This window comes from Elephantulus edwardii, unplaced genomic scaffold (assembly GCF_000299155.1).
Source record: "Elephantulus edwardii isolate Elephantulus edwardi_28Jun2011 unplaced genomic scaffold, EleEdw1.0 scaffold00040, whole genome shotgun sequence".
Lineage (NCBI taxonomy): Eukaryota > Metazoa > Chordata > Mammalia > Macroscelidea > Macroscelididae > Elephantulus > Elephantulus edwardii.
Window position 1 is genome coordinate 15,374,151 of NW_006399790.1, and position 26,323 is coordinate 15,400,473.

The following is a 26,323-nucleotide window of genomic DNA, read 5'->3' on the forward strand; positions in this document are numbered from 1 at the left end:
CCCAGTCACCGAATCAATCCATCTCATAGAGGGTCTTCCCCTCCTGCGCTGTCCCTCCACCCTCCCAAGCATGATGTCCCTCTCCAAGGACCCGTTTAAATTGACATCTTTGCTCTTTAGAACTTTGAAAGGGGTCTTTGAAAGCAGATGTCCCCAAAGCACTATATCTTAATTTCTTGACTGCTGCTACCATAGGTAGATTGTGGATCTAAGTAAAATAAAAGCAATGAAAACTTGAATCATTTTTCCATTTATCACTAAGATGGTACAGACAGGACAAGATTTAGATCTGTTGCTATGTTGCTATGAGACATAGTTGATGACACCTAACAACAATAAAAGCAATCATGGTACTACCTATTGGTCCATTGGTGAGGACTTTTGTTTTCTTGGCATTGACCCTTAACCTACATTAATCTTGTTCAGTAAGTGCTTCAAGTCTTCACTTAGTTATATCACCAGCATAACGCTGATGAGTCATCCTTGAATCTGATCCTGCTGTCACACTCTTCTTGAATGATATATGTGTTCTTTCCTTTTAGCATCCTAACTCCAGCTCCTTGAATGTTTCATTGAAATACTTTGCTTTGTCTTCTTTAACTGAAACCCTCTTTTCAACTCTCTTACCTCTCTAAACTCGTACCCCTTCTCCTTATTTTCGTGCCAGTGTAAGTTACAGAGTCTCTTCTGACATCCATTCCAACTTTGTCTTAGTCTGGAAACACAACTGAAACTTGTCCACCATGAGTGACCTTTCTGATACTGTCTTGTAAGCGCAATATGGTTGTTTTTCTCTGTCCTTTAAGGACTCTATGAGTCAGAATTAACTGGAGGACAATTAGAGATCAATTTAGGACCGTCTTCAGTAAGGACATGTTAAAGGCAAAAACCAGAAAAATAAGCAAATGTCTTTTCTTCAAGCTGTAATAAGAAATAAGAAGTGGAAGGTTCTGTATTTGGCCTTGCCACTACTAACATAAGAGTCAAAGTGTTATTGGAGTCATGAGATATAGTAGATAGGGAGTTTTACCTAAGTGATATGGGGAAGGATGATTTTTCAGAACACAAAATGGTAGAAGGAATTTTTACAAACTATTAGAGGAATTTCTTAGCCAGCTCTGATTTCTGAGAGTATGGGGATCAGATAAAATCTGACATTGTCAAAGTCCAACATAGTGATCTCTCCAAAGATGGAATTATTTTTTTTTATAGTTGATGGTACCAACTTTCTGCAAATTGGATGCCTAAACTGAACACCTAGAACACAGAAGGGGGAGTGGAGGGAGATAGAAGTAAAGAGGTACAAAGACTTTTATCTTCCTTGCAATTTTGCAAAATTCTAGTTTTGGAGAAAAGTAGTACTTCTTTTCAATTCACCCTACAAGATATATCTTCACAAACTCGAAAGGGGGAAAATATATTTTCTAGTCAGTGTCTGCTGAATATATGACCATGTAAACAATATATAGCTGGTCAGTTTGATACAATTTATAGCCTATCAGGAAGATGCTTTGGCCAAGACCAAATAGTGATCTCTCTGGGCTCCAGTCTCTCACCTGAATGTTGAGGGATGTGGATTTCAAACCTCTTGGGGGAGCAAGGATAAGCAGAGATTTATTCATATTAAATCTCACCTTGAATTTACAAACATCAAACAGATAAAAAGTCAACTTCTTCTAGAAAAAAATGCAAGAAGGGAGCAAATTGCTGCTCAAACTGCCATTCTCCTTGCCTTTCCTTTCTTTCCACTTCCTTCTTTTAGCCACTGTTAAGGGTTTCAGAAACACTGGTGATGTAGTTGTTGTTTTTATGTGCCTTCTAGTCAGAACTGAGCTGAGTTGTGATGCTGGAGAAGTCTTGAACATACCATGGACCACCAAGAAAACAGGTCTGTCTTGGAGAGAGTGAAACCAAGTTTCTCCTTGGAGGCTAGAATTGTGATGCTCCATCTCATACTGTGGTCACGTGGCCAAGAGGGACTGGTCCTTGGAGAAGGACATGCTCAGAAGGGTGGAGGGACAGCGCAGGAGAGGAAGGCCCCAGATGAGATGGATTGACACAGTAACTAGGGCAATGGGAGTTGGTATGTCAGAGTCAGTGATAGGCTCAGGGCAGGGCAGGCTTCAGAGATGTTTAACCAGGGTCACTATGAGCTGACTCAACAGCACATAACAACAACAGTCAGAACTGACCCATAGTTGACCCTTCATCAAGTCTTCAGAGACAGTAAAGTTGCAGGGGAAGAGATTGCCCATCCTTCTCTCATGAAGCAGATGGTGAATTCGAACAACCTACTTTTGGCATTATAGACAGTTTCTTACCACTAGGCTTATATCTCAGATCTTACCAGCTGTACATCCAAGGACTGAGTGAATCTAAGTTCAGCTATTAAGCAACAATTAGTCGATCCAAGGAAATGTTGACCCAACTTTGCCAAAGTTACATACTTTAAGCATTAAACTGTAAATCTATTAAGTGTGCAGACCATATCTGCTGTTTAAAGGGCTCACTTTTATCATAATTCAAGTAATTACTACCCTGTCTTCTACTTTATAAGATTTCTTTGTTTTAAATTTGTGTTAAATACATAACAATAATAAATAACACTTAGAAAGTATCTGTAATTTCAAAATAGTCTCAGTTCTTTTTTCTTCACAAGAGTTGATATATTTCTAACACCTATGTTATCCTTGTTTTAAAGTTATAAAAGAAAGCACAAGTAAGTGAAGTGACTAGCCTGTATAAGAGGGGTAACTACAGGTAGACCTGAGATTTGTTGTTGTTAGGTATTGTCCTTCTGTACAACAGAACACGACACTGCTCAATGCTGCCTCTCCTCAAAAATTGTTGCTGGGCTCGAAACGATTGTTGCAGTCATTATGTTAATTCATCTTAGTGAGTGTCCTCCTATTTTTCACTGACTCTTCTCTATTTACCAAACATGAAGATCGTCTCCAGAACTCCTCCCTCCTGATAACCTGTCCAGAGTTTGTGAGAAGAAATCTTGCCATCTTTGTTTCTAGGGAGGATTCTGACTACACTTCTTTCAAGACAAATTTGCTTGTTCTTCTGGCAGTCGATGGTGTATTTAATATTCTTCACTAACATTTTAAATCAAAGGCATCAATCTTTCTTCAGCCTTCTTTATTCGTTGTCCAGCTTTCACATGCATATTGTTGTTATTGTTGTTAGGTGCCGTCGAGTTGAGTGCGACAAATAGCAACCCTATGAACAACAAACCTGAACCCCGTCCTATCCCGTACCATCCTCACACTTCCTAACACACTAGATAGAGCCCTCTGAGGCAGTCACTCTGTCAATCAACCTGGTCGAAGGGCTTCCTCTCCTTCACCAACTCTCTGCCTTTCCAATCATCATGTGCCACTCCAAGGAATAGCCTCTCCTAGCAACATGCCCGGAATATGTGAGATGGAACTCTCACATGCATATTAGGCAATTAAAGATACTGTGTCTTGGACCAGGATCTCTTTAGTCCTCAAAGTGACAACTTTGCTCTTTAACACTTTCAAGATATCTGTTATAATAGGACCTGGGTTTTCTTTACCGTTAGATCATTATTTTTCTTTGAGGCTTTGGAGCTTTTCTGTCTTTGCCTCCCAAGGTCAATTGTTTACGTAAAACTTACTTCAAGCTAAGCTCTCAATGCTTACAGTCAAATGTATATCCCTTCTCTAAGAGTCCTTTTTAAGTCTCATATCCCACACAGGGAATCCACATTCAATGAGAACATTTACTCCTAATAACAGAAGCTATGTGTATGTCCAAACAAGAACTTGAGTTGAAAATGAAGCAACAGCACAGACTATACCTTTTATGATAATTTCTCTCTGTGGCCCTTGCCAAAATGAGGGATATATGTACATGTTTAGTTGTTGCTTTGGATTTTTAGTTGTGTTTGGATTTTTTTGTTTATTTTATTTTGGTTTTGTTTTGTATGCTAGTTGCGCTGGGACAGTTTATGCAGTGACAATTGTGGGGCCTTGAATAATAGTAGAATTCTAAATTTGCTTATGCTTCCACAGATATTTATTTCACAGACCCAGCGAGTAGATAAAAGGTTTATATTGTGTACCAAACAAAAGAACTGTGCTGACCCCCAAGTAATCATTGTGTATTCAGATGGAACGCAGTTCTGCAGTCTAATTCTGTGGTTATTCAATATTGGTGCATTGGACATGTGGATGTTTAAATGCACTAAGTTGCCCTACGAGTCAACCCATAGTTTCTGTATCTTTTACTTAAAGGATATTAGAGCCCAGGACATTGTGATAGAATTGGGAATAATTCATATAAGCACAACAAACCACATGAATAAAATAGTAGTAATGCACTAACGAAGACAACAGTGTTGGGAGCTTAACATTATTATTTTTAAAGATTGATGGCAAATTACAGTAAATGTTTCCTATAATGCCATATAGATGTTTCTCTAGCGCAAGGTTTCAGAGGGCCCTGCTAGAGTGCTGCAACTTGTTTTCAACTATATTAAATCACTTTATCAATATACTTCAGTTTTAACAAAAGCTTTTCTAAAGCATACTGGAGACCTGACTTCTAAAGCAGATTTATGGAAAGGGTTCCCTATGCTAAAAGGCAAACTTATTTGTGGTATAAAAAATTCATGTTAAATGTTCCTGGTCATATATGTGTAATGTTTTAGTCTTGTTCATTTTAATCCTCATTGTACTTATTTTCATTTAAACTACAGCACACCTCTATTGCACACCTCTCCTGTGAAGCCATAAGAAGTGGACCTGGATTGTGGTCACTATTGCCCGATACTCTGTCTACATCTAACAGGAGCTTGAAGTGGGGCGCCATAAAATGACATATTTATCCTCATGAGCTATTCTTTCAAAAGCGAGGAGCTAACATCTTTCAAAATTGAAGGGGATGAGTCCCTTGTAGAAACTTTTCCACAATATGCATATTCAGTTAAATATATTCTTTTGAGCATGCATTTATATCTTTCAGTCTGAATTATTTTTGAAGGAAGCTCAGACATTCACTAACATGTATGTGTGTGTGTCTGCACGTGTGAAGCCAAAATAATTCTAGCTATATAAAATTTACTCATTTTGAAAAATCAAGTCCTAGACTGCAACAATTTAATGAGCAAGTCTGCATTTTCTCTGTAGAGAACTTTTTTTGGATTTTTTTTCTTTCTTAAGATTAATTTTTGTTTTTAAATTTTACACTGGTTTATCTACAACATTTGTATACATTGCCCCTCAGACTGGATACCCCCAGCCTCCCCAATCCACTCCCCTATCAAACCGTGCAACCCCACGATTACCCCCCTGCCCATCCCCACCACTCTGATCCCTCTCCTTAGGTCTGCAAACACATTGTACTAGTTATCCATTTCTACATGCTCTTATGCAGTATTTATCCTTATGGGACTCTGATAGTTCACTTAGGATAGTGTTCTCTGGTCCCTACCAAGTTAAGTAATGATTTGCGAAATCATTGTTCCTGCATGCTGTGTAGTATTCCATCATGTGAATGCACCATGTTCCATGTTTCCACGTTCTTGTGATGGTGAATGATGTTGCTATGAACGTTGGTGTACAAGTCTCCATTTGTGCATCAGTTCTTATTCTCTTGGGGTATATTCCAAGGCTAGGTCACATGGAATTTCCATGTTCAGCTTTCTGAGGAAACACCAAACTGCCTTCTGGAGTGAGTAACTTTGTAAATCTATAGATAACAAGGGAATTTTGGTGGCCTAGTGGTAAGGAGCTGTGCTGCCAACCTGAAGGCAAGCTGTTTAAATCCATCATTTGTTCTGCAGGAGAAAGATGGGCAATCTCATTGCACGCAATTTACTGCCTCTGAAAACCCACTGGAGGGTCAGCTAGGGTCAGTTCCAACTTGATGGAACATAACAATAGATAGTAGGGATCCCTGGTGGCATAACAACAAAAATAGATAATAGAGACCCCTGGATAATAGGAAACCATAGGACGTACTGTTCAGAGCTACTAACCAAAAGGTTCAAGGTTCAAATACAGTATATGTTTCTATGGAAAAGAATGGGCAGTCTCCTCCTGCACAAAAACATAGCCAGGGAAACTAGATGGAGGATCATCACGAATTAGACCAAACCAACTGGCAATGAGTTTTTATGGATATAGATAATAAAAGAGACACTAGTAGCAGGAAGCTCTGGTGGCCTAGTTGCTAGAAGCTGAGCTGCAATTCCAAGGGCACAAGGTTCGAGGCTGCCAGCTGCTCCAAAGGAAAAGGATGGACAATTTCTTCCTGTACAATTAAATGTCTCTGAAAACTCACCTGAGGATCAGCTCTGGGTTGGTTCCAACTCTATGGTATCCAATAACAGTGCTGTAGTAGTTAAAGGACTTGTCTGCTAACCAAAAGGTCAGCAGTTCACACCCACCATCCACTCCCTAGGAGAAGATGAGGTAGTCTACTTCACAGCCTTGGATACCCTGTGGGCAGTTCTGCTCTGTCCTGGAGGGTCGCTGTGGGTTGGAATGTATTTCATGTCAGTGGGGTTTTTTTTTTGTTTTTAATAAAAAATAAAATAATAAGCATGCATTCATTCTCAGCTTTTACCTGTCCAATTGTTAAGAAGAATCTTATTGGTTTTGCACCTTCCTATAGCTCCTACTTCGTAGTTATTTTCCTTTCGTTATTTCCATTTTACACTCTACTGACATTTTCTTTATCAGAACAGCACACAGATAATATCTTTCCTCTTCCAAGGGTTTAGGGAAATGGAAGAATAAAAGTAAAAAGTTGAAGTGAAAGTGAAATGATGCCTGACCACCTCAAATCCTCCATTAAAATAATCTTGAGAGAGGAAGGAAATCGTAGTGTTCAGAAATACAAAAACTCAAGATCTTAAATTCCATATCAGTCAAGCAGTTATTTTAAATGCCCCAGGGAAAGTTCACAAAAGAAGCCCAAGACATATTTTATTTTATTTTTCGCCCTTGAGAAGGTTCCATTTGAATAAGAGAGCTGGAAGAACCTGCCATACATACACATACAGTGCAGAATAACATGCAACCAACTGTGGTGTAGAGATAGAAATGAGATGGTTAGCTGATTGAGAGGCTCGAAAAGAAGAAAGATGAAATGGTGACATTGCGAAATAATTTGAGTTTGACCTTGATAACTAAAAAGAAAAGAAAAAAAAAGTCATCCTAGTTGACCTTGTTAGAGGAGCACATTTTCCGGAGAATGGAATAATAGATTGGAGAACAGTACAGGGTAGACAATAATAAAATAGCCCAAGTGGTAAGTGAATGATGATACAAAAAAGATACTTTAAAAAAGAAATGGAGAGAAATAGTAAAACTAGATTAAAAAACAGTAAGAAAAAACCAAACCCAAACCCACCAAAAACATGTCTATATTGCCATCAAGTCAAAACTAATCCATTGCTATCATTCCAGTGAGGTTGTAGAGGGTACAAATTGCACATGTGGAGACTGGCCATCTTTCTTTCGTGGAGCACCTGGTGGCTTCAAAATATTAAGAGAGGCACCATTTTGTATTTGCAGCACAACACCCTATAGGAACAGTTAGGTAATTTTATGATTTTTTTTTCCTAAAAAAAGGTTTGCTTGCACTCAATTGAAGACATAGAATAAGAAACCAATCTAAAAGGAATATGCTAGCGTAAGAAAGGAGATTACGAACAGATCAAAGATCTGGAGAAAATAGGAGTGAATAAGAGAGTAGAGCCTTATAAGCTAGGTCACTAAATCATATCGATATTGAATATGAGAGAGACATTTTGATATCTTGGTACCAGCAGCCAGGAAATCAAATGATGAAATGCATTTGGAAAATACAGAGTACTCTCCAGAGTACTGAAGAAAAATGATGTCAGTCTAGAGACTAAGGCACGCTTGATCTAGGCCATGGTCTTCAGAATTACTTACTATGCATCAGAACGCTGGACAGTGACTAAGGATGATAGAAGAAGAATTGATGCCTTTTGAGCTGTGGTGCTGAAGAAGAGTATTGAGCATACCGTGGACCGCCAAGAGAACAAAGAGGTCCATCCTGGAGAGAGTAAAATCAGGCTGCTCCTTGGAGGCAAGGGTTTTGAAGCTACATCTGACATACTTTGAGCATGTAGCAAGGAAGGGCCAGTCCTTGGAGAGGGATTTCATGCTTGGAAGGATGGAGGGGCAGCACAGGAAATGAAGACCCTGGATGAGATGGGTTGACCCAGTAACTGGGGTTATAGGGATAGGTGTGTTGAAGACAGAGAGATTGGCTAAGCAGAGTGCATGGTTCAGAGCTGTTGTACATAGGGTCGCTATGAGCCAGAGTCAACTTGATGACATATAACAACAAAAACAAGCTCTGGTGGCCTAATGGTAAGAATCTACACTGCAATCCTCAAGGCACATGGTTCAAATCCACGAGCTTCTCTGTGGAAGAAGGATGGGAAATCTCCTCCCATTCAATCACTGCCTCTGAATACACGCTAGAGAGTCAACTATGGGTCAGTTCTGACTCAATGGCATACAACAACAACAACAGCATCCAGATGACACAACCTTGCTTGCAGAAAACAAAGACAATCTCAAGCACTTAATGATAAAGGTCAAAGACTATAGCCTTCAGTATGGATTACAACTCAACCTCAAGAAAACAAAAGTCTTCATTCACAACTGGAATAATAAGCAGCATCATGACAACAGTGAAACTGTCAAGGGTTTAATTTTCTTTGGGTTCACAATCAATGACCATGAAAGTAGCAGTCAAGAAATAAACAGCTGGTTGCATTGAGCAAATCTCCTATAAAAGAGCTCTTTCATGTGCTAAAGGGTAAAGTTGTCACTCTGAGGACAAGGAATAAGGAAGACTAAAGCAGAATTCATACCGTTGATGTATGGACTTGGTGAAGAATAATGACTATATCATATACTCCCAGAAGAACAAACAATTGTGTCTGGGGAAAAGTACAACCAGAATGTTCCCTACAGTGGATAATGGTGAAATTTGTGACAAGTACATAGGAAACACTCTCAGGAGGGGCCTGACCCTAGAGAAGGATATTCTGCTTGGTAATGTAACACTCTCACTCATTGGCATCAAGGAGAAACCAACACATAGGGATCCTCCATTGGGTGTCTGAGGCTCTAAATCTCAAGAAGATTCCCCATCATCAGAACTCCCTTGGTAACTGAAAGGGTCAGTGCAATAGAGGAATGCCCTTAAGGAGATGGATTGACACAATGGGTGCAACAACGAACTGAAATACAGGAAAATCTGAGATGGTGGCACAGGACCAAGCAATGTTTTGTTCAATTTACCTGAAGTCAAAATTATTTGGAATCAATGAAAATACACCTTAACAACACCTTTTCATATTCTTAGTAATGTCCTTTAAATCCATTTTTTAGGATTTTGTGAAGTCTAATGAGTGTTTCTTTTGTTGTTTCTATTTTCAATACCATGTATAAGTTATTGCTGTTGTCGTGGTTACGTGTCACTGAGACTAGTACAAGTCATAGTGACTCTATGAACATCTGAACCCTATCCTATCCTGTGCCATCCTCACCATATCTGACACACTTGAGCCCATTGCAGCAATAAATGTGTCAATCCACCTGGTTGAAGATCTTCCTCTCTTTGGCCTTCCCTCCACCTTTACAAGCATATGCCTCTCCAAGGAATGACTTGCTTTGATCATCTCTTGGTCTAGGTTTCACACGAGTACAATTAAGTGTTCTGAGATTCCCATTCTTAATGTTAGCCACAGTTTATTATGATCCACACAGTCAAATGCTTTTGCATGGTGAATAAAACACAAATGGACGTTCTAGTATTCTTTGCATTCAGCTAGGATCTATCTGACATCCACAATGGTATCCCCAGTGCCACAGCTGATAGTATTTTGTTTTAATTTTCTCATGTGCAAGTTTCAGTAGAAGCTCAAGCAAATGAAAACAAGTCTACAAGAACCAAAATATGATCTTGAGTCTATCTCACCTGAATTTAAAAATCTGAAAGACTGATACACTGGGAAATTCTATCATTGGAACAAACTAAGAAAAAGCCTAAATAAATAAAAAAAATCCTATGTTTTATGTTCATGGATCAAAAGATTTAGTATTGCTAATATGGTGATGGTTCCCAAGTTGAAAGTTCTAACAAAATCCCAACCTCTTTCTTTGTGTAAAATCAAACAGGATTATAATGAAGTTCATATGGAAAAGCTTGGTAAATGTGTATGTATGTTACAAAACCAAAACTGTCTCTATAAAGAACAAAGTTGGAGGCCTCACACTTCCTGATCTCAAAAATTATTTATAAAGGTATAAAAATTAAGACACTTCAATATTATTGAATAGATATTATACAGATATTATCTAGATACAAGAGTAGATATATAGACACTTGAAAAAGAAGATTGAGATATGAAATAGCGTATTTGTATCAGATTGATTTCAGCAAAGATGCCAAGACCATTTGATGGGGATAAGAACAGTCTTTTCAACAAATGGTGTTAAGATAATTGGATATCATCATGAAACGAATACTGTTGAATCCCCACCTTATGCCATATACAAAAAGTAATTCAAAATTAATCTAAGACCTAAAACTATGAAACACTCATATGAAAATATAGACTTAAATCTTTATGGTCCTGGATTTGGCAATGGTTACTTAGACTGCCAAAAGAACAAACAGGTGTGTCTTGGAGAAAATGCAACCAGAGTGCTCCTTGGAGGCAAATATAATAAAGCTCTGTTTCACATACATTGGTCTTGTTGCTACAAGAGGCTATTCCTTGGAGAAGGACACCATGCTTGGAAATGTGGAGGTATTTCAAAAGAGAGGACAACCCTCAACCAGAAGGATGATTAACACAATTACTGCAACAATGGGCTCATGTGTATCAGAGATTGGGAATATGGCACGGGATAGTTCGGGGTTAAGATCTGTTGTTCGTAGTGTTTCTATGAGTTGCACTTGACTCACTGGCTTCTAACAATAACAAGAGTCTTTCTAAATATTTTTATTTTGTTTTCTTAATTTCATTTTTTCCTCTACATTGCATCTATCCATATTTATTCACTAACCTTTAAGTAATTCTTTGCAAGTCATGTTATTTCTAAGATCATTTATTCCATATAAACATAGTAATAATTGTTATTGTTGTTACGTGTTGTCAAGTCACCTGCGACTCATAATGACCATATGTGCACCAGCCCTAAACCCTGGTCTATCCTGTGCCAATCTCAAAATAGGACCTTGAATTAAAGATTATGTTTTGGCAGTGTCTATTTCAGACTAGAAGACATGTGAAATGATTTGATAAGCTATTGCACAAAAATCTGAAGACTTGCAGTATCTGGACACAGTTGTTCATGCTTTTTGTTGTTATGTTCTATAGTGTTGACTTCAACTCAAAGCAACTCTGTGCACATATCTGAACCTTGCCCTCTCCTATGCCTTCTTCATCTCTGATAAGAGTGAGCCCATCATTATATTCCCTCTGTCAATCTATCTTGTTGAAGATCCTTCTCACTTTCACTGATCTTCTACCTTACAGCTTTTGTTGTAGGTTTGCATGAGTACAGTTAAGTGTCCTGGAATTCCCATCCATATCAATGTTAGTTATAACTTACTATGATCCACCCAGTCAAATGCTTTTGCATAGTCAATAAAGCATAAATAGACATTATTCTGGTATTCTTTACATTCAGCTAGCATTTATCAGACATCACTAATGATATCCCTCATGCCACAACCTCTTTTGAATTTATTTAAATTAGAAGCATTATATTTATGAAATGTAAGATTAGCTAATAAACTTTTCCACCCAGTCAACTACTAGTAAGACAAAAAGATCTGGATTATACACATATTTTATCCACAGTTATTTCCCAAAGTCATCTCGTTTCAATTCTTTCTCATATCAAACTTTGTACTGAAATGCAAAAAAAGTTGTTATTGTTTTTGTTGTTGTTACATGCCATCTGATTTCCAGCAACTCATAGCAACCCAATGTACAACAGCTCTGAGGCCTGCCCTGTCCTCAACCACTCTCACTGACTTGGACACACCTACCCCCATTGTCCCAGTTATGGTATCAGTCCATCTCATCTGCGATCTTCCTCTCTTGGGCTGTCCCTCCACCCTTCTGAGCATGATGTCCTTCTCCAAGGATTGGTCCGTCCTGGCCATGTGCCCAAAATATGTGAAACAGCTTCAAACTCCTGCTTCCAAGGAGAAATTTGGTTTCACCTGCTCCAAGATAGACCTGTTTGTTCTCTTGGCGGTCCATGACTCTTTTCCAGCATTGTCCAGTTTTCTTATCATAGCAAGTAATTCTGAAGACCATGGCCTGTATCATGCACACTTTCATCTCTAGACTAACATTGTTGCTTCTCATTACTCTGAAGAGGTCTCTGACAGCAGATTTTTCCCAGTGCCATTCGTCTTTTGATTTCCAGACTGCTGGTGCAAAGAGCGTTGATTGTAGGGCCAAGCAAGCTGAATTGGTAGCAACATTAATATTAAAAAAATAAATTAACACCATTAGTATTTTATCAATTCATCCAAGAAACATTTATCAAGTGCTTATTACTTGAAAAATTTCTTCTTCCTTTTTCTTCTTTGGACTTCTCTTGCATTATATAACAGCTATAATAGAGCATGTGTAAGAATACCAAACCGAAAAATATGCCTCTGAAGAACAGAAAGTTAAATGCATCATTTTCTTCTTTAGCAAAATTATATGATGGAGATAGTAGAGTTTTGTTTTCCACTTTTGATCTTCACAGCTTTTGATCACAAGAAATATGAGCTGATTTCACCTACCCATTTTTCCCCCAACACTGATATCCTAAACTTGGCAAAGGCTTGCTACTGTGAAATACATATTATATATTTTTAAGAAACACACACAAAAAAAGATGACAGTTAAATCATAAGACACACACAAGGACAAATTTAGCTGAAAAACCATACCAAAGCCCTTTTGTTTCTGCTTTTTTAAGGTATTGAATATCTATAGGCTAAAGTGAAGGGCAAATGTATTCTTAATGTGTATTTCTTTTAATTCCTTTTCTCTTTGGCCAACATTACCTTCTATTAAGGTAATGCCTTCCTAGGATAGGTACATTTTACGGACTTTGTATATGTCTTCATAAGATTAGTTAGCTTGCTGTTGTGTAGAATATCCCTAGTGGTCTAGTCTATAGGGAGTTGTCCTCCTAACCCAAAGCCAACATTTTCTGGTGATTCAAATTCACCAGATCCTCCGTTGGAGAATGGTGGCTAATCTCCTCCTGTGTAATTATAGCCTTGAAAACTTGACAGAAGGCCAGCTATGGGTTGGTTCCAACTCAATAGTAATGAACTTGAGGTTGAGTTTTTGAGAGTTTGTTTGTTTTTGGTTTAGCTTTTTTTGATCATTGATAAAGTCATTTGTACATGAAGACTTTAACAGTGGAATTTTAGTCATTAATAGCTATGTGTTAGTCTTTTCTACCCTCAAGGAAACAAAAATTCTCACCTCTGAATAGATAGATAGGCAACATCATAAATGATGGAGAGATTGAAATTCAGAACTGTCAATGACTTCATCTAACTTAGATCTGTAATCAACATTCTTGCTATTAAGAGTTAGATCAGGACACATATTGCACTGGGAAAGACTTCAGTCAGGGACTTTTCCAAATTATCGAGGAGCAGTGATGCCAGTTTGAGGAATAAGGTGCACCTAATTCATGCCATACCTTTTCAACCTGTATGCAGAGCAGATTATCCGGGAGGCTGGGCTCTATGAGGTGAATTGTGGCATCAGGATTGGTGGAAGATCTAGTAACAGTCTGCATTATGCAGATGACACAACCCTGCTTGCTGAAACTGAGGAGGACCTGAAATGCTTGCTGCAGAGGGTTAAGGACTGCAGCCTTCAGTATGGACTGAGGCTCAGTGTCAAGAAGACAAAGATTCTCACCACTGGACCAATTGGTAGCATCAGGATGGATGGCGAAGAGATTGAGATTGTTATTGTTCACAGCTTCAGTTTGCTCGGCTCCACGGTCAACACTCTTGGCACCAGCAGTCAGGAAATAAAAAAATGTATTGCAATGGGAAAGTCTGCTGTTGGGACCTCTCTAAAGTACTCAAGAGCAACGGTGTCTCTCTGGAGACTAAGGTGCGCCTGATGTAGGCCATGGTCTTTGCAATCACTTGTTATGCATCAGAGAGTTGGACAATGACTAGGGAGGACAGAAGGAGAATGGATGCTTTTGAGCTGTGGTGCTGGAGAAGAGTACTGAATGTACCACGGACTGCCAGTAAAACAAACAGATTCATCTTGGAGAGGATTAAACCAAGCAACTCCTTGGAGGCAAGGATTCTGGGGCTTCGTCTGACATACTTTGGGCATGTTGCAAGGAGGGACAGGTCCTTGGAGAGGGACATCATGCTTGGGAGGGTGGAGGGATGGCACAAGAAGGGAAGACCCTCTATGAGATGGATTGATTCAGTAACTGGGGTAATCCAGATGTGTGTGTCAGAGGCAGTACGATTGGCACAGGATAGAGCAGGGATTAGGGCTGTTGTACACAGGGTCGCTATGAGTCGCAAACGACTCCACGGCACATAACAACAACAACAATTCATGCCATGCTCTTTCCAGTCACTTCCTATCCATCTGAGAGCTGGACAATGAATAAAGGTAACAGATGAATTGATGTCTTTGAGTTGTGATGTTGAAAAATAACATTGTGCTTCCCATGGGCACCCAGAATGTTCCTTGGAGATAAAGATAGTAAAGCTTCATCTCACATAATTTGGGCATATTACTAGGAAAGGCTATTCCTTGGAGAGGGACATTATACTTGGAAAGTCTGCTGGTAGGGACCTCTCCAGGGTACTGAAGAGCAATGGCATCACTCCAGAGTCTAAGATGCACCTGATACAGGTCGTGGTCTTTGCGATTACTTGCTATGCTTAAAAAAACTGGACAATGACTAGGGATGATAGAGCGAGAATTGATGCCTTTGAGCTGTGGTTCTGGGGAAGAGTACTGAATATACCGTGGACCACTAGGAGAAGAAACAGGCTTGTCCTGGAGAGGGTGAAGCCAGGACATGTTGCAGGCAGGACCAATCCTTGGAGAGGGACGTCATGCTTGGGAGGTTGGAGGAACAGTGCAGGAGAGGAAGACCCTCAATGAAGTGGATTGATTCAGTGACTGTGGTAATGAGAATAGGTGTGGTGGAGACAATAAGATTGGCAAGGGATAGAGCAGGGTTTAGGGCTGTTGTACATAGGGTCATTATGAGTTGCAGGCAACTCGATGGCACATAACAACAGCAACTTGGGAGGGACTGAAGAGCATTATGGTAAGTGAACTAATACAGTCTCATAAAGAAAAATACTGTATAAGACCATTATTGTAGAATGAGTATGAGGATTCAAGGAGAGGGAGGGGGAGCCTAGGGGAGAGGATGGGGGAGGCGCTTAATCATAGGGTCGCACAATTTGATGGGTGGAGATGTGGGTCAGTAAAGGACATGGGAAAGATCCGGTGTGAAAAACAATGTATAGGAACTTTGGAAGTAAACCAACGTAAAATTTTTTTAAAGTTATTTATATTTATGTGAGTAGCTGAGTCTTGCCGTAATGAAATATTGCTTTTGTCAATACTCACTGCACATCATGTCTGTCTCCAGTTCCAGCCTCTATATTTACCTTCCAGGTGGCTTGTGCCATCCTCCAACATGGACTCTCTGCCACTGGTTTTCCCTGCTCAGCAGTTGATGTCTGTGTTGTAACCTATAAAGAGAGTGTTTAGCGTAAACTAAATTGGTAGATATTGGTAAGACTGTGATAACTACAGTACTGCACAGTTTGATATGCGACGTGTCTCTCTGAACTTCACCTTGGATTTGTACACAAAAATGTATTCTGTTACTTACTGGAGATTTTGTTCTTCCAAGGCCCTCTGATACGCAGTAAAAGAAATGATTGAATGTCAATTAAAACACAAGTTTTACAAATGCTGCACCTTAATGTTTCCTTTTAGCTCTACTGCTGACAATTTAAAAAGATCTAAACTCAATGTTAAGTTTGGTGAGCACTATTTTACTTACATACATTAATGCTGTTGTTGTTAAGGGCCGTCAAGTCAAGCACAACTCATGGTGACCTTATGAACAAAAGATCTGAACCTTGTTCTATAATTATAATTGTTTCTCTAAATATATAATAATACAGAATTAATAAATAAAATCCTATTTAATGAGTTTTGTTCTGCATGTCATTTACTTCTCTTCAGCCCCTCCTCGCTCATCGTTGAGCTAAAGTATGAAAAATCATGGACTAATAAAGGAGTTCTTAATTAGTACATTTCATCCATACCTGGTTTTGAGATTATAAAATGGATCAGGCTGTGTAGTGGTATAGATTACTAGTACAGAGACATCTTCCTTTCTGATACATGAAGCTTTTAAAGGTTGGGAGATGAGAAGTGTTCCATCTGCAAGCTGTGGAAATTTCTTTTTTTCTAATACCAAATCACTGCAATTAGCTTGCCTTGCTATTTTTATTTAAATTATAGTCCACATGTTCATTCATTTCATGTCATTTCTGTTCAGTTACCTTGTTTTAACTAATGTAAGCTCGCCATCTCCTTTTAAAAGAATGTTTTATAAATATCTTATGCACATTAGATGCTTCACAGATATTTATCGAAGCTAATAACCGGGAAACCTCAACAACACAGCATCATGAGTTTCTTTTGATTTAGTGAATAACATTTAAATGGCCTCATTATGCAATATATGGGACAATAAAGTGAGGAAGCAAAAGATGATGGGGCATTCAGTTAGCACAGCTTGGATATAATGGTTAATACCCATCAACCAGTTTTGTCCCAATTTTTCTTAAATAACTGTGTCTGTACTAATTAAAGGCTGTTCCGAATACCTTTAAATTACTGTTTGTTGAACCTAGAAACAGTTTAATGTTTTGTTTTTATAATATTTTCCACGATCAAATGATGCATTTTAAGAAGTGATAAAAACCCCTAATGAGGAGAGCCGTTAAATAAACAGTGGTTTGAGAATAGAAGTGGCCACATAAACACTGTCTATTAATTACTTGTTCATTGAAGAGGCCTGTCAGCTCAAGGACCTTAAGAGTTAAATATGTAGCCAACCCTTTGGGGACCAAATCTCTCTGTCTCCTATGGGGGGGGGGAAGGTAACTTTCAGTGAAAATAAGGTTCTCAGTTGGTCATTTATCATCTCAAAGGTCGTATTTTATTATAAATGTCAATTCCACAAAATTATGTGTCCTGTAATACATAATTATGTTCAAAATTGCATTTGAAATCTATTATTAACAGTTAACAGTGAACATTCTTAAAATAGTTATTACTCTTGGCCTTAACACAAAAAAGCAATAATGGAGGTATTTTAGGGAGTTAAAAGCCGCGAGGCATTGGCCTCTGAATAAAGCCACTGCAGGTGTGTTTCTTAATGGGCTGTTAATTTTATACAGGGTGAACACAAAGGACAGAGACCATGTGTGTTTTTAAAGCTGTGTTTGGTGTGGAGAAGGAGTTGATGGCTAGGAAATAAATAGAAAGGTGGTATGAACTGAGGCCAAATTGAACTTTCCCTCCTGAGGTGTAATCCTGATAGCTTCAAATCAAGGCAAATTCATTTCCTTCCCTCCAATTGTATCGCTCCTCTGCCCACCGTCATGTAACAAAATAATTCCACAGAAGACAACAATACATTACAGCCTGATTTTTCCAAACACAAACAATCTTTCTCACAAACAAGTTCCTTCCTGAGTTTTCTGGGTTTTGCTACTGTAATGATATCTGAATCACTTCGTCTCTTATGCTTGGGACATGTTGTCAGGAAAGTCAACCTGGGAGAAGGTCTTCATACTTGTTAGAGAGTCAATGAAAAAGAGAAGATGATCTTGGATTCAAACATACAATGATTAGGAGGATGGTGCAGTTGTTCATTCTGTTGTACCTTGTATCACAATGAGTTGACTAATACTGGCCTGATGACACCTAACAACAAAGCCCCTGATTCTCATAATTATGAAAGCAGTTTGACTCTCCCTTAGCCACTGCACCTAATATCCTCTAGAACTTTGCACTTCAAGGTGTAGATCCTGCGATACAGGTTTCATTTGGGAACCTGTTAGAAATGCCTGACCACAGACTTGCTGAATCACAAGGTGCAGTTTAACATATGCACACTGAAGTGTGAGAAGCGGTGCTTTTGAGCCTTTTTTGCGTTGTTTCTAATATCTTTCACTTTTCCATGCATACTGTGGTTACTTATTATTGGGATGTACTTTTTACCATATGAGAAGTTTGAGAATACCCAAAATTTCGACCATTATACTATTTCACTAAAGTATTTCCCCTGTAATTACTGTATCAGGAGCCTTGTTGGTATAGGTGGTAAGCACACCACTGCTAATCAAAAGGTCAGCACTTCAAATCTACCAGCCACACTGTGGGAGAAAGCTTAGTCCATTTCCGTAAAGATTACAGCCTTGGAAATCGTATAGTTCTATCCTATTACTTGCCTGTGAATCAGGACTGACTGGATAGCAATGGCTAATTCTTTTATCATTTTTATGCCTTTTGTACCTCATCCTAAGAATATTTTTTAAATGTATGCAAACATCTCTAATCCTCTTTTTTAAAAAAAGCAAATGTGCTTTACTTAAAATGTATGCTTTGGTAAAGGCATCAGCCTGACATTAATTTTTCCCCCATTTTTATCATCTTTTGTTTTTAATTTTATTTTATGCTGATTTATTTTAAAAGTTCCAATGCATTGTTTTTCACAACAGCTCCTTCCCATTTTCCTCACCACCCTCACCCATCAAATTGTATGACCCCATGATTAATCCTCCCCCCCACCGCCCTCCTCACCCCTCTGCTTCCACCCTCCACTTGCATCTTCATACTCATTCTACAATAATGATCTTAAACAGTATTTGTCCTTATGGGACTGAGTTAGTCACTTAGCATAATGCTCTCCAGTCCCTCCCAAGTTAGGCAGTAATTTACAAAATCATTGTTCCTGAGTGTTGTATAGTATTCCATTGTGTGAATCTACTTCTCTTACAGTGGATTCCAATTCTCCTTTAAGTAATCTCTTTTGACTAACTCTCAAAGCCCCCAAAATACAATACTGTCTTTTCCCTCGAGCCCCATTTCTTACTACTTCTCTCTTTCCTATGTACATTGGTCCAAGACATTACGTTCAGGTTGAACACCCAAATGAATGTTGCTAAGTGCTATCCAGTCAACTTCAACTCATGATAATCCCACAGGAATGAGTACAACTGTCTTGGTATTATTGTTCGGGTTTTAATCCTTGTGTAAAGGGCCCCCAGTGTTGTAGAGGCTAAGTACTTGGCTACTGGCCAAAAGGTGGGAAACCCTCAGGCCAAATCTACTCATTTTAAAAGAATATTCTTAAAAAGACACAGCAATCATTTGTCTATTTGCTGTACTGAACAACTTGGAGTTGCTGTGATGCTGAACACTGTTCCATACTCGTGTCGAATACCATAATGGTTACCCACTATGTACAATGGGTGGATGAGCTTCCAGATTGATTCATGGTGGCAAGCAGGAGTGGCATCCACTTCCTAAATGAGGTGCCTCTGGAAACTCTACAAACTCTTTATAAATGTACAAAAATGATGTTAATTATAGAACAGAGTTCACATCTCTTGTGCAAAGCTTACTCTGAGTTGTATTTGACTCGATGATACTTAACCACTGCTAAATGACCCTCGTGCTGTTATATCTGGAGGAACATTCTTCCACTTTGCACCTCACTCTCTGTCAATGTGCTATATGAGGCAACCTGGGTTTGCTGTGATGCTGAACCTTGTGCCAGGGGAATATTAAATACTATAATGGTTTCCCATTGTGGACAGTGTTGTTTGGAGCTCCCAGTTGTAAAACAAGTTGGGAAGCAGGAGTGGCATCCACTTCCTAAACCACATGCCTCTGGAAACTCTATGAACTTGGAGAAACAACGATAGCTGTGAAAGGCATTAGGTGTTTTGTTCATAGAATCACTCTGAGTCATACTCAACTCGACGGCAAGCAATAACAACAACAACAAACCGTTCAATCGAAAAAAGAGTTGACAGTCAGATTCTATAAAGATTTCAACCTTGAATACTATGAAACAGTTCTAATCTGCCTCATAGGTCACTATGGGCAGAAGTGATTCAATGGCAATAATAGCAGTTTGCCAGTTCTTTTCTCCCCTGAACATTCTGGTGGGTTTGAACCACCAACCATTTTTGTTCACTGTTGCGTGTTTAACCATTGTACTATCTCATCTCCTTCCTAATGTTAGTTGCCACTGAGATGACTAGAGCTCATGATGGCTCTGTGAGCAGCAGATATCAGCCTTGCTCTTTCCTGTGCCGTCTTCATCATCTCTGATATACTAGAGGCCACTGTTGCAATCCATCTTGTTGGGAATCTTCCTCTCTTTCTCTGGCCGTCCAACTTTCCAAGAATGGTGTCCTTTTCTAAAGACAAAATTTCACTGTCCTTGCCTGTAAGGAGCACCCTGGATATACTTCTTCCAAAATAGACTTGCCCTTTTGGCAGACCATAAGGTATTCAATAGCTCTGTTGAAATATTTTTCTCCTTTCAGGACCCTTTTTAGTGCCATTTCCCCAAATAAACTATTTGAGGATTCATTCTATAAATATACTGATTGTACATTATTTGCCTGCATTTTTCTTGGTAGTCGGGACAAAGCTATGGACAAACCAGCCACTGTTCTGTCCTTGTGGAGTTTATATTTTATTAAAAAAACCAAATAACTTCCCCACCCCACAAATATGATAAATCATTTACAATTTCAAAAAGAAAGGTGAGAGTTGTCTACTGTCCTCTCTACGAAAGGCTTTTCTGTAATTACATAAAAGAAACGTTTGCTTTAGCTTCATCTTAAAAGTAAAATAAAAGTAAATCTAATAACAACAAAGATTCTTCAATGAAGTGACCGGGAAGAAGTACCTGAGTAGATCAAGTTGTGATGTATTTGTTGTTGAAAAATGAAAATGTGTTGTTTTATAAAATTAATATGATGTATAATCCTCTGTTTTTAAAACCAGTGTTTCAGAAGGGACGTGCAATAGACACCGGAGAGGTCGACATTGGCGCACAAGTCATGCAAACGATTCCACCTGGCTTATTTTGGCGTTTCCAGATTACGATCCACCATCCAATATATCTGAAATTCAATATTTCTTTAGCCAAGGACTCTCTGCTGGGAATTTATGGCAGAAGAAACATTCCACCTACACATACTCAGGTATTTCATATTATTGGTATTTTTGTAAACCTTCTTAGAGGGTGGCGGAGTGAACAGTTTACGGATTGTGACTTGTAATGTGTGGGAGTCACAGGTGAGAGAAGGGAATGTTGATAATGAACAAATTTTCAGAATAATAATCCCCAAGGTAAAGAAGCAAAGGACTTTGAGAACTAAGGAATGGCATTTAGCCAAGAACATTCTGAGGAAGGAGTTTAAGAAAATACTCTTGAAATTTCAGCTGGAACAGGGTGACCCTGACCATATCAGCACCCCCTACCCCTACTCAGCCCTGGCACATACACACTCCCTTCTCTGGTTCCTATATCTTACCCGCCCCCCACTCCCACCCTGCCTCCAGGAAATGGTAGAAGATTAGCAAAAAAGCACACCCTTCTACATATTAAGGCATGTTGAAATGGTTTCTCCAGTTAGTGTTAATAATAAATTGAACATGTACAATAGTCTATGGGTTGCATCAGGTTGCTAAGAGTATGAGTCCACCAGCGCCTCCTCAGGAGAAAGATGGCTACACTCATCTAATCATCATTTATAGCCTCAGAAAGCCAATGGAGATTCCTTACGAGTTGAAACCAATTCAACAACAGTGGATTAGATAGAGTTTTCTATATGTTTAGCCACCTTTTTTCTTTTTCCCTTATCTATTCTCTGCATAAATTGATTTGGGACTCTTTTAAATCAAACAAGTAGTGAAAAGGAGTTATCAGGTAGACCCTGTGTTACAAGCATCTGATTTACATACAACCTGTAGTAATATCCCAACTCTGGAAAACCTATTATAAATTTGAGATACATCCAAAGGGTCATAACAACAAATGGAATGTATTTTGAAACATCTATCAAAATATAATTATTATATTATTAATATATTACTGTATTAAAGATTGTTTCATGTATTTGGAAGTATTTCTTGAAAATTTGCTATACAATATACTACATACTAAGACAAAGATTTGACTAATTGACATTGGATGTAATTTCTACGTATCTGTTTTAACTTACCTGTATATCAAGACAAGTATATCACTAGTTGATAATAGATAGAAACTCTGCATAAAAGTTATAACTTAATGATGTACAACTTTGACTGAAAGACATTACCTGAACTCATCTGTAGTTTAGGGGCTTTATAATCATTTAGGCTTACTTAAGGAGGCCTGGTGGCCTAGTGGTACAGAGCTGTGCAGCCAACCCAAAGGCATGCAGGTTGAATCTACCAGCTGCTCTATAATAGGCAATCTGCTCTCATGCAGTTTACAGCTTCTGAAAACCCACTGGAGGGTCAGCTATGAGTCAATTTCAACTCCACAATGCATAGCAGCAACAGAGCTTACTTGGTTTTCAGGCAATATGACTATATTCAGAGCCTTCCTTCTGTATCAGAATAAGCAGGGAATATGTGTGATGTTCAAATGTGACCAAAATAAATGCTAAAGCAAAGAAGTGTTATGTGCTTCACTGGCTGGAGAAAAAAAAAGAAAGTCATTTGAATATTCAAATATGTTACCACAATGGTAGTAAATTATGATGACTTTTCTCAAGTTCTCCACTATTCATTTGTTTTTAAAAACTATAGAACTGTTTCTGTTTTGTAGAGAAGGTCACAGGAGCATTTCTGAAAAGAATGTCTTTTCAAATCTCTTTCATCAGATACATTAATAAAAGATCAAGATGATCTTGCATAATACTAATAATTGTAAACATTCAAATATTTTAAAATATTTTTCTTTTTCTTGGTTTTATCTTTAAACAATTGTTTCTAATGCTCCAAAGCTGAAAGGTTTATAGCAATTCTAAATACAAAGGGGTTTTGTAATTATTAATAATGCAATTTTGGTTTTGGATATTAATTAATAGCCTCTTTTTCTGCTTTCTCCATCTCTGAAGAAGGAACAGGAAATAGAACAATTAAAGTTAGAGATGTTCGTCATCAGTCTAGAAGCATTGAGTTTCAGAAATAACCTCTTATTTGTATTTGTTTCAGTTTGACTTTGTAAAACTAATGGATGGAAAACAACTGGGCAAACAAGACTCCAGGGGCTCTGATGACACCCAGCACTCCCCTCGGAACCTGATCTTGACCTCACTGCAGGAGACAGGTTTCATAGAGTACATGGACCAAGGACCGTGGTATCTGGCATTTTACAATGATGGGAAAAAGATGGAGCAAGTGTTTGTACTGACTACAGCTATTGGTAAGCTGGCTTAGCTACTGTGTTGAATTGATATAACTCTCGAAAGACACAATCTGGGATGAAAGTGTTACTGGGTGTATTTAAGCTTATTGATCATTCTTCCTTAAAGTCATTATTCAAGATAGGTGGGTTTCAATGAGAAAGGCTTCTAATGTTGTTGTCACTGATGTTGTTTAAATGCTGATTAAGATTTTTTAAATGCTCAATTATTGGCTGCTACTTACAAACCCTTATTAGGGACCTTTTTATAGATGCACAGCACCAACAATTTCCTGGAAAATATTAATTCCAACACTGTATAGATGAACAACCTCAGTGAAGAGGCAAATAAGGAGGAGAGCGCTTCTTAATTCAAGTTCTGTTGTGAACAGAGAAGAAATAAATACCTTTTAACAAATTTAAATAAAGCCTATCATCTATACAGTTCTTCTTTAGAGCAGCTGTTTGTCAAATCATTGAGACTTCAAAATAGAACACTATTTAGAGAAGAGTCTTAATGATAATAATATAGGTCATTCCAAGCCTCTCTTTAAAAATTATTAACTTCAAAATCATCAAAAAGGCTCACGTTCCATGTACTTGGGATCTTTTGGAGCATATTCTTTTTAATTCAATGTCTGCACATACTCTGATTCACTTTGACCCTAGTGATTCACAGATGTCTCACTCCCTTATCATCCTTTGATGAATTCATTCCCATTGACCCTGTGTGTAAATGAAGCTGAGCTTTTTAGCAATTTTAGAGCTCTGAGGGTAAACAACTCATAGACACGCTATTTAATTGCATGAATTTTCCTAAAACACATGTCTTTTAAAAGAAGGGAAAATATTTTACAGCTGTCGGTTTTCTACACAACTCTCCCCACTTTATCCTTTAGGTAGCCTGTTCAACCATATGTTTGGGAAGATGTGTTGACTGTTAATAGATATACCATCTGCTCTTTGTAACAATTACGTTCTATTTTTACTTGAAGCTGAAGACCTTGAGTCGGTAGAAACTGGTATCCCAGCCATATGATTATCAGAAAATTTTCTCTAAATAATCACAAAGGCAATAAGAATATGCACTGATGAGTGTTGGCCCTGGAGAATAACTCCACCAATTCTAAATCTTCAAAAGACAAACCACTTGTTAGTTAAATAGAGGAAAATTGAAAATGGTACTCTAGACTGACACAGTGACTCAAACTCAGAGGAAGGATCGTTAATAATATTTTTCTATCAAGACCCAGTTTTGATAATGCAGTGTGACAATGAGGTTATTTTTCTCCTATGAAATCAGGAAAATTAAAAGACATAAATTTTTGTAAAGATTTTGTCACTTCTTGTTATCCTAACACCTAATAAGCTGAAGCTAAAACCACTTAACCTGCCAAAAGAACAAACCAATATGTGTTGGAGAAGTTGCAGCCAGAGTGCTTCTTGAAGGCAAAGATGATACTGCTTCACTTCACATACACTGAACATCTTGCTATTCCTTGGAGAGGGACGTGATGCTTGGAAAGGTAGAAGATTGGTGAAAGAGAGGAAGACCGTCAGTCAGGTAGATTGGCACAGTGACTGCTGCAATGGGCTCTAGTGTGTCAGGAAGTGTGAGGATGGCACAGGACAGAACAGGGTTCAGATCTGTTGTTCATGGATCACTATGAATCATACTCGACTCAACAACAACAGCAGCAACGGAACAATAACCAACCAAGTCATTAACCTTTAAAAAAATTAATAAACCCGATGTGTTGGTGTTTTGGCATTAGTGAAACTGGCTGAGGACAGGAAAGGGTTCAGAGCTGCTGTACATAGGGTTGCTATGGGTCGCAGGAGACTCGATGGCACATAACAACAACAACAACATATTATATTGGTTGTTTTTATTTAAGCCTCTTGTTTAGAGTCAATAAGACCTCATGGGGGCCTTTGTATTAAAAAATCAGTTATGTTTGGAAGGAACATTCTTCTAAGTGATACAGCATTCTTCTGTTAATTTGCCATACTGAGGTAACCTGGGGTGCTGTGATGCTGAACCTTGTGCCACTGGCTTGTTAAATGTCGTAACGATTACCCATGGTGAACAGTGTTTGGTGGAGCTCCCATATTAAGACAGGTTGGGAAGCAGATGTAGCATCAACTTCCTAAATCACAAGCCTCTGGAAACTCTATGAACTTGGAGAAACGACGATAGTTCTAGAAAGGCTTCAGGTCTTTTGTTCATAGGGTCGCTATGAGTGGTGCTTGACTCGATGACAATCAACAGCAATAACAAACATACTTGGAAATTTTTCCTGTTTCTGGCTTTCTCCTATAAAAAGAGTCTTTGAGATCCAATTCCTATCACCAATCTAATAGTTTCATGTGCAACAACATACCTGGTTTTTCTCAGGATCAACTCAGTTACTATTCTGTTACCTGTTTTAAGATTTGAAACAGCACATTTGCCCTACAATTCCACTTAAAGAGAATCAAAGTGAAGTGCAGATAATGAAAAGGTGGTATAAGTTATTTGCTCTTTAAATTCTTCTTATTATACTTAAAAAAATTTTATCTTAATTATAGTAAAAAGCACATGATATGTTTGATTAAACATAGCGAGCTTTGTGAGAACTTAACTGTTCGGAGTGTCACTGATTCATCTATTTGATGATAATATTAGAAAATCAACTATGAGATATCATCTCACCCCAGTCAGAATAGCAAAATTTAACAGAACAGCAAGCAACAAATGCTGGCAAGGTTGTGGA

At 38.3% G+C, this 26,323-nt stretch overlaps 1 protein-coding gene across 3 annotated transcripts in view; it reads left to right on the forward strand.

The window, feature by feature from the left end:
- TENM1 (teneurin transmembrane protein 1) overlaps nucleotides 1-26,323 on the forward strand; it is a 795,992-nt gene that overhangs the window by 385,733 nt on the left and 383,936 nt on the right. For all 3 annotated transcript variants that reach the window (XM_006885054.1, XM_006885055.1, XM_006885056.1), the window contains exons 7-8: nucleotides 21,173-21,372; nucleotides 23,378-23,588. In XM_006885054.1, coding sequence (XP_006885116.1) covers nucleotides 21,173-21,372; nucleotides 23,378-23,588 — 411 coding nt within the window. The remainder of the gene's footprint in view (nucleotides 1-21,172; nucleotides 21,373-23,377; nucleotides 23,589-26,323) is intronic.